The sequence below is a fragment of the Protopterus annectens genome, chromosome 13.part0 (assembly GCF_019279795.1).
Source record: "Protopterus annectens isolate FY-2018-M chromosome 13.part0, PAN1.0, whole genome shotgun sequence".
NCBI classification, from domain to species: domain Eukaryota; kingdom Metazoa; phylum Chordata; order Ceratodontiformes; family Protopteridae; genus Protopterus; species Protopterus annectens.
In genome coordinates, this window is record NC_056747.1 from 102,723,165 (window position 1) to 102,733,164 (window position 10,000).

Sequence of the window (10,000 nt, forward strand, 5' to 3'; positions counted from 1 at the left end):
CCCCTAAACGGCTCATCTCAATACCGGAAGATTGTCAAATTCTGGTAATAATGGCCACACAGGTAAAAAAACGCACACTTCAAAGCTAAGAGTACACCATCCATGGGACCAGATGACATCCAGAGCTTTGTACTACATGAACTACAAAAAGGCTGTGTACTACATGAACTACAAAATGAACTGGCACCTCACCTAAGTGTCATCATACCCCTCACCTCAGGCTTCATGCCCACTGAGTGGCACACAGCTACAGTTACCCTCTCCACAAGGTGGGATCCACCTTGGATCCTGGGAACTACAGGCTCATCAGTCTGACGAGCCTGATCTGCAAGGCCATGGAACATGTTATCATGGAACTTACAAAACAAAGATGTTGGCAACCTTCAAACACTGGACCCCACCCAGTTTGGGTTCATGAAGGGCTGATCTTGTCTCCTGAACCTGATTGACTTCTTTGAATCTGTCTCCAGAGCTGTGAATGAGGGTAAGGCAATCCACACAGCCTATCTGAACCTCGCCAAGACCTTTGACACCACCCCCCACTCTGGAATCTTAGATAAACTTACTAAGCTGGGCATTAATCCTCAAGTCACTCAATGGGTTGCCAACTAGCTTACTGACAGAACCCACCCTGTAAAAGCAGCTGACTCAAAATCCAGCTCCAGACAAGTGGAGTACCTCAGGGTTCAGTCCTGGGACTGCTCTTGTTTGGCATCTACTTCTCTGAAGTACAGGCCAACACTAAAACTCTAGCTAACAAAGTTTGCAGATGACCGCAAACTGGGAGCTGTTATTGGCTCCCCAAATGATATGGATACTCTACAAAAGGGCCTTACAGAAACATGCTTGGTGCCAGAGCTATGGGCTCAAGCTCGATGCCAAGAAATGTGTAGTTATCCCCTTTGGGGAAAAACATGTACCCATGAATTGCCACATAGGTAGCGGTACACTAAACACCGAAAGTTTGAGACTTAGGGACACAGGTGGACAGTGGTCTCACCTTTGATAACCACATTGCCACAACAGTCAGGAAATCCTTATATGTGGCACACCTCATCACTAAGGGCTTTTCATCCAGAAAAAAAGAGGTCCTTGTTCCACTGTACTCATCCCTCATTAGACCCATTATAGAATACAATGCCCCGTTTGGTATGTACCTCTCAAGACATCTGCAACAACTGGAAATGCCGCAGAAATACCTCACTAAAAGAATCCCAGGCCTAAAGCAGATGCCCTATGCTGACTGCCTTAAAAATTCCAGCTATACGTCACACATAGTCTACTCCGAGGCGATCTCTGCTTAACTTACAAGGCCATGTCAAACCCAGGGCTGTTGGGCATGCTACATTTAAAGAAATCCCAATCCCTCAGAGCCACATGCTCCAGGGATCTAAACCCTATCACAAACAAAACATGCTGAAGGGAAAGGTTCCTGACCCAGGGACTCCCCAGACTCTGGAATAGACTGCCCATACGTGTCAAGCAGAGCGCCTCCTTGGCCCTTTTCAAAAGGAACCTGGACGATTGGATTGGAGAAAGGAAATTCACCCCGGGGGTCATGTCAGTTGCCCTGCTAGACTTGGGTCCAGGGAAGTAAATAGTGTGGGGAGAAATAGCCAGGGAATTGTTATGGCTAGGCTTGTATAGGCCCTAGGGCCGATGGCCAAGTACCAGCCTATGAAGTAGTAGTTATGATGAGATGTAGCGGCCAGTCTACTAAGGTTCAGTCTTTTTCCTTGCATGTCATGCATCAATACGGTTATAAAAAAGGGTGCATGGACATGCTGAAACTCTCTTGCCATTAGTACATTTATTCAGACTTTCGTCAGATTTGTGGCTCGAGCGGGCATTAAACTTCAGCTACTGTGGAAGTCGGACACCTGACAGATCTTTGCTAGAAAGGGCAGATTTGCTTGTGGAAGGCAAGTCAGATTTCAATTACCCAAACATTAACTTGCCCAACATTTCCTAGATTTTATAAACTCAAGCGCCCTGGTTCAACTGGTCAACCCTCCCACCAGAGCTGAAAACATACTGGACCCTGGTCATCACCAACATGGGCGATCAGTGTTCCACACTGGAGGTCAGCCTCTCGCTAGTTAGATCTGACCATAAGCAAATCACTTTGGATAGCCACATTCCGCCCCCACCCTGGGACAAGAAAACCACATTGAAAAACTTTTCAAAAGCACACTTCACTTAAGACTGAGGTAGAAAGTTTCAAAGCCCCCATGCTGAAGGATAATGCTGTCCAAGCTGCAAAATCCTTTGCTAATGCATTCTACGAGCACCTACAAGAATATATAGATCATGCCATCCCAAGTAAAACCAAGACTCACTCCGAGAAAAGGAAACCAGTCTGGTGGACTCCTGCCATAAACAAGCTATACAATAGGAGGAGGAAACAAGTACAGAAAAGAGTAAAATCCCAAGAAGGGAAGACATCCCTGATCAGTATCGGCAAGAAACTAAGATCATAAAATCATTCAAGGCGAGCTTTGAAAGAAAAATTGCCAATTGGCAATGCTCGGATCTGCTTGGGGTTAGTGCAGAATGGCAAAAAATATACTGAACCGAAAGATGTCGCCAACATCCTGGCAGACAGGTTCAGCGCAAACTTCACCCCCGGAAGGGCCCATAACCATATCAGAAGAATGTAGAGTCCCTAAAATCAGACACTTAAGTGTAAAAAAAAAAAAAAGCCCTCTCTAAAGCAAACACAGCATCAATGGGACCGGATGGAGTCCCAGGCTGCGTCCTACACGAGCTCAAAGACCTAACTAACCCCTCACCTAAACACACTGTTCAAACTCAGCCTCTGAACAGGCTACGTACCCATAGAGTAATACACAGCAATGGTTATTCCGCTGTACAAAGATGGAGTCGCAACAGACCTCGGGAACTATCGCCCTATAAGCCTGACTAGCTTAGTCTGCAAGACTGGAGCACATCATCATGGAACTCATTAACAGAGACCTTGGGAATCTCCAAACACTGGACCCTACCCAGTTTGGCTTTAAGGGCAGATCATGCCTCCTAAACCTGACTGACTTCTTTGAGACAGTTACCAAAGGCTATAGACGAGGGAAAGGTGGTACACACAGCCAACCTAGACCTCGCTAAGGCCTTCAACACCATAACCATTCTGGTATAGACAAGCTCACCAGCCTGAACATAAACCCCTACGTCACAAGATGGGTTGCTAACTGGCTCATGGACAGAAACCACATGGTGAGAGTTGCGGGAGCTAGGTCCGACTCTAAACCAGTTACAAGTGGCATTCCCCCGGGCTCAGTCATAGGACCCCTCCTGTTCGGCATATACTTCTCAGAGGTACAGGCAAGCATAGAGGGCTATGGCTGACCAAGTTCGCAGACGACTGCAAACTAGGGGCTATAATTGACTCTGGCTGACACAGACATCCTCCAAAAGGGTTTCACTGAGACGGATACCTGGTGTCAAAATCATGGCCTCAATCTAAATGTCAAAAAGTGCATAGTCATCCCCTTTGGAAAAAACAAAGTACCCACAAACTACTGCATAGGTGGTAGTCCCTTAAATACGGAAGACATAAGGGATCTGGGGACCCAAGTAGATAGTAATCTCACCTTTAATAATCACTTTGCCAAAGTAGTTAGAAAATCCTTCTATGTGGTGTGGCCCACCTAATCACAAAAGGGTTCGCATCCAGATCGAGGTCATTGTGCCCCTCTACTCATCACTCATCAGACTCCATCATAGGAGTACCCAGATCAAGAGGTCATTGTGCCACTCTACTCATCAGACCCAACATAGAGTACAATGCCCCATTTGGGATGTACCTTAAAGATACCTGCAACAGCTGGAAAGACCACAGAAGTATCTCACCAAGAGGATCACTGGCCTCAAACAGCCCTATGCAGCTCGACTGAAGAAACTCCAGCTGTACCCTATTGCATACTGCCTACTCGGAGGTGATCTTTGCCTGACATACAAGGCCATGTCCAACCCGGAATTGGACATGCTCCACCTAAAGAAAACGTTATCCCCTCGAGCCACACCCTCTAGGGACCTAAACCTCACCACAATATAGGACGTGCTGGAGGGATAGATTGCTGTCCCAGAGACTTCCCTTGCTCTGGAACAAGATCCCAATCTACGTTGGGTAGAGCTCCTCACTAACCCCCTTCAAAAGAAGCCTTGACGAGTGGATGGGAAACCAGTTTACCTCTGGGATCACTTCAGTGGCTCTGCTGGACAAAGGCACGGGGAACTAATCTAAGGGGGTGGCAAAAGCCAACACGTTCTGGCTAGGCTTGTAAATGCCTTCGGGCAGGTATCCTTTCTAGGTAAGGAACATAATGTTAGGTTGTGCTATTTCTGTCCTTTTATCAGTTAGTAGACTTGGCTCCCTCCATGTTTTCTTGAAAACAAATGTTTGATTTCCCAGCCACAGTCCATCTTCAGCCTAAGAAAGAAGACCGTTTTCTAAAGATGTGAGTGGAACTCTGGTACCTATCTTTTGGATGATCTACGACCGACTTTTGGGTCTGCTTCTGAGCTGCTGGACTGCTTCTTTGTCCTGTAGCATGTTGCCTTTAGGGACAGCTGTGGCCTGGGGAATTCACATGCACCAATGGAGACTGTCTGACAGTTGGGGAATGGATGATACTTGATCATCCGTAGTTGTTCAGCATGGAATGCATACAGCTTTAGCACCCAAAATCTCTGTGCTTTGGTACTACACATACATCTATCCTTTGTTGATCAGGTCAGTCCCACTAGGCTGGTGATCTTTCGTCAGGGGAGACCAGCGATCTTTATACTAAGAAAAACTCGGCGAGGACATCTGAGAATTTCTTCTACTCTTTTTGGTGGGTGTTGTAGGGTGTTCTACATCCACCTGAGCTACCACCACCTCAAGGCAGATGGGACTGCTGTTAAACGGCTCATCTGACAAATGACAGGCTCTCTGGATGTGCCGTATCCCTTTTTAGCTAGCTTCCATAGGTTGGAGGTGATCAGATCTGCTTCCAAAGTAACTTGGCACATTAAAGTGGTTATGATGTGAATTTCCTGCTGCTGGAACACCATTGTGTAAAAAAAATGCCAGAGACTGCCTACACAACTTCAGAGGATGTAAAGGTTAAACTCCTGAAGATTCCCCTCTGGAAAAAGTGTTTTGAAACTTCCTCCACTGAAGTGCATAAGAAGCTGGAAGAGGCAAATTAATGCAAGGATTCCATCAGCTATCATCACCTGCTTTCAGGTAACTCATACACTAGTCTTTTCTCTCCAGAACTTTTTTTTTTTTTTTTGTTTCAAGGATCCTTTCCAACAGAAAAACACTTGACTGTATTTCTGGTCATTCCCTTAAAGTTGCAGGCGCCCTGTGTTATTTTTAGTTTGTAAATCAATTGTCTTGAGCTTGACTACTGTTGGTACTTTTAAAGCACAAAATTCACCTTCTGCCCAAAATCATTGGACACCTAACTTGTCGAGCTAGAACCAATCCACTGATGAGAGAAAAGGGCTTTTAGACTTCTGTTTCCCCGAAAAAAAGCACATTTTAAACATTTTGAAATTGAACACCTTCATTCTCATGTTTTTCCTGTTCTTGTGCCAAGATTAAGAAGGAGCTCATTGGTGCACCAATCTAGATGCAATTTTGGATTTTAGAAAATCTAAACACTTGCCTGATCAGTAGCGGTCTCCCTCCTATTTGGGCTCAAGAACTAGATAAGTTCTAGAAGCATCTACTTGTGCTCAGTACATCTTGGAATGGGCATGTAAATGCTGATCGTAGAAAGCGGCAACCTGGCTTGGTGCTCAGGAATTCCCCTCATGTTAACGTGGGACCTTCCACTCTTGTCATCAGGTATTACTGACTCTGCTCCAAGGAGAAAAGCTTTGTACTTCCCAGGAGCTTGAGCATTCTAGATGGTTATCTCTCCCATTAACAACATTGTCCTTCACCTAGATATCCATTCTGAGCATTACTCAAGTGGATTGGGAGCATGTGATGTCTGCATTAGTGAAGACCCAGCTGCAATATGGTGTCATTTCAGCCCAGTCTGTGTTTGTTGTCTTAACCAGTATTGCTTGCTGTAACTTTGATTCCATTTGCATCTCTTAAAAGTTCTTGTTGAAACACAGCTATGCTCTAAGGGCTCTGTGTGGACTCAAATTCCAAAGTTGTGTGGACCTTTGTTGACCAGGCACTTTGCATTTTGACCTTGGGTGCCAACATCTTCCCATAACTTCTGTTTTGAAGACTCTGGCATGAGCACTCTGTGCTGGTATTAGTAGTCGAAGTTAACGTCTGACCAAATTAACTCTGCTTTGATCCAGAGAAGGCATCTGATGGCTTCTTTTTTAGCAAGTACTATATAGTCTCAATCGGTTTTGCCCCTGTGCACCATAGTTGGACTTTAGCCATACAGTAGCAAGTTCTTCGGGGCAGATTATCTTATAGGCAGAGATTGTGGAGGTCTGGTTTGCCTTGCTGTCAGAGCAGAAGAGTTCAGATAACATCAGCGTTTATGCTAAGTATCTCTGCAACTGCCTTCTTTCAAGCCCCTCTCCCCAAAAAGTCTTGATACAGAAAACATTTCAAAATTAATATAAAAAAAATGCAGGTTTCTTTTATTGCAGACCTTAAAGGTCTGTAAGCAAGTGTTGGTGTTCCTAAAGCAAGATGGAAAATTGATTTAAAAAAAACTTTTTTTTTTTTTCTGTCATTGTTAAATATAGGGCTTGCGGTGGTCGGAAGCCCTTGTGAAGGAAAGAGACCTTGTGAAAGAAGGGTGTGCTAGAACATGAACTTCTACGTATTATTGGAGGCCAGTTATTTTTTATAGCACTGAAAATGTTTCTAGGTCAGGTATTGCTCTTTGTGGGGTGTGTGTAATAAAGGGGGGGGGGGTAAAGGGCCCTCAATGCCTCATCATATTGTATATGTTAACTCTCTAATTGCCCAGTATTTTCTTTGGGTACAAACAAGCACTTTCCACATGTTTATTGCTGTGAATTTATTTTGCCACAGTGTAATTTGCTGCCTATTGTGCCCTAAGCTGTGTCTATTTCTCTCATAGCTTGATTACAAGGTTGGATGGAAAAAGCTAAAGGAAGTGTTTTCCATGGCTGGTGCGGTTGTTCGAGCTGATGTGCTGGAAGATAAAGATGGAAAGAGTCGTGGACTTGGCACAGTCACTTTTGAGCAGCCAATCGAAGCTGTGCAAGCCCTCTGTATCCTTGTGGTTCATACTGGCAAATTTCTATGCTTTCAAACCCATTTTAGTGCTTTGTCTGAGTAAGCTTGAAGATTAGTGACTTTAGTTGCTGCAGCTGGTTTCTTTGATCTTCATGTTTTTTGGCTTCTTCTCATCCCAGAGTCCATTAAATAACTCTGGATCTGATGTTTTCCTAGTCCCCATTAATCACACATGGGTCTAGGATCTGACAGTGAGCAGAGTGGATGAGAGTTGTTGACCACAACTGTTAGCCGAGATATAAAAGTATCCTGTTTTTTTTGTTTTTTTTTTTCGATTATTTATACAGATTATTGTTTCTAACAATTAATGTATAGCACTTTTATTGCCTGCTTTTTAGTCTTTGAGTGTATTTATTGCTATTAACTAATCTGCACAAGTAACTGATTTGTTTGCAGTTAAAAGCATTCTGTATCTTTACAAATCTTTATCTGTTTAAAAACTTTCATTTGTGGCTTTCTCTAGTGCTTACTGTCTGTAGGCTATTGTTTTTGTGTCCCCCCCCCCCCCAGTTGGTGTCTTGCTGTTATACTTGGTGGGCTTTGCAGTTGCCCGCCTCTACTGTAAATCTGATCTGACACTCCTCCCAGTCTAGTGTCATTGGCTCATTCTACCTAATACAGAGAGAACATTGGATAAGGCTGCCTTCTCCTTTTTCCCTTAAAAATTTTTTTTTTTTTTTTGCCTGAATCTCCTTGTGTTTTGACTGTGCTTCTCAAACATTTTGGAAATTCAGAGCATTTATTATAACTAATTGCCTTAATATTGCTACAACTCAAGTGCTCTAGGTTGCACTGCATCTTAAGTGTTTGTGTGTTTTAGCTGCTTTTTCTGTATTTATAGACTTCTCTGTTTCTTTAACTAAATAAGCTCTGCAAAGTTGTTTTATTGCATTCCTGTCTGTATTTGAGTTTTTTGCACTTTTAAAAGTTTGTTTTTGCTTAGTTTAACTGGTAGGCCCTAACCGAATTAAAGCATTTACTGTGTTTCTGTACCTAATTTCTGCTACTTAAAAAAAAATCCTTGTTTCCCGCCTTTACTGAACTAGAATAGTCAATTCTTCAGGTATTGCTGATCTCTGGGCTGTCATAGTTCCTGTGTTGCCCATACCCTTATTTGGATAGGGGGAAGCTTCTTTGTTCACCAGTGAGACTGGAGAGCTCTGAGTGGCCTATCTGTCCCTTGAGTGGTTCCAGCCCAGTGACTTGTAGCTTATTGGCCGTTTCGGGCCATTTCCTATCTCTTTCTAACCCCCTGCTTTAAAGCCAGCTTTAGCGCTTGTAATTTAAAGTTTGTCCTGTTTGTTGCATTTACCTGTTGAGGCTACACACTCAAGTGCGCTAGCCTGTGTTACATATTTATTGCATTTTCCTGCTGTTTGTTGCAAAAAAAGAAACAAAAAAACTTATCCTCGTTTCCCATCTTTCATGACCTAGAGTAGTCCAATACAGGCTTTGCTGTCTTCTGGACGTTTGGAAAGTTCCTGTGTTGCCAATTTCCTTTCTTGGATAAAGGGAGGCTTCTTTGTTCACCAGTGGCAGTGGGGAGCTTAGAGCAGCCTATCTATCCGTGGAGGAGTGTTCCCAGCACAAGAATCTGGTAGGCAATTGGCCGTTTTGGGCCAATTTCTAGCTCTTTAAGTCCACTGTATAAAACCTGCTTTGGCGTGGCTTTGCACGATTTTGCGCATAGCGCAGCATCGGGCAGCTCCGCTTAATTGGGTTTAAACCATTCTCTGCTCCACAAAGTCTGCTCTTCACTTTTTCCCTTAGAACTGATCTAGTTCTCATAATAAACACCCTATTTCTACTCTAAAGCATGACACTTGCTCACTAAAGCAATTCTATAAGTCAACACTAAAGAATTAAAAGCACTACACCCTCACAAACTCCCCTTGAGTACCTTGTTCCCTATTGGCCCTCTTTTTTTTTTTTTTTTTTTTTCAATTTATAAAGGAATTCCCAATACTATTCTAGCATGTCCAAAGGTCAGTTGTCAATCTCCTCTCTGGTCCAGCTGGTGAATCTGGGAATCTTGAGGCAATGTTGCAACAACCCCCTCCTCCTCCCAACAAATTCCAACACATGTGAGAGATGCAACCATATAGCCAAACTGGAGGCTAAGCTCTCTCAACTCAGTACTGGTGTAACCAGTCAGGAGGAGAAGGAAACCACACTCACTACAATTCCAGTCTCACATAGACCTACCACGACAGCAAACCAAACACATAAGCACACAAAAACATACCCGGAGGCTCTAAATAAAAATCTGCCTAAGCAGCAGAGACCTCCAAAGCAGTCACCCAAGCAACCGCTACCCCAAAACAAAACACGTGCAACACACAGCTCATAAAGCCAGTGTGCCGAACAGTCACAGCCCTAGCACACCTGATACACTTGTAATAGGTGACTCTATCGTCAGGCATACTGACGTCCCGCTCACCAGGCTGAACAAGGAGAAGGTCACTGTGAGCTGCCTGTCTGGAGCTAGGATCTGCCACATAGCACAAGCACTCAGGTCACTCCAAGGCAAGTACAAATATGACTCGGTCATTGTCCATGCTGGTGTGAATGACCTGATGTACCTCCCTGGACTACATGAAAAGAGACATAGGGGAGCTCTCTGAGCATGTAGCCCAGGCCAGTATGACCCTGACCTTGAGTAGCATCTTAAAGAATGATGCCACAATATGAAGACAGGATTATCAATTTCAACAATTGGCGTAGGTATTGGTGTCATTCAAAGGGGAT

The 10,000-nt window shown here is 44.0% G+C and overlaps 1 protein-coding gene across 3 annotated transcripts in view; it reads left to right on the plus strand.

Annotated features, from left to right (window-relative positions):
• Positions 1-10,000, plus strand: part of HNRNPM (heterogeneous nuclear ribonucleoprotein M) — a 278,079-nt gene that overhangs the window by 31,210 nt on the left and 236,869 nt on the right. For all 3 annotated transcript variants that reach the window (XM_044090678.1, XM_044090679.1, XM_044090680.1), the window contains one exon: positions 7,074-7,227. In XM_044090678.1, the coding sequence (XP_043946613.1) occupies positions 7,074-7,227 (154 nt within the window). The remainder of the gene's footprint in view (positions 1-7,073; positions 7,228-10,000) is intronic.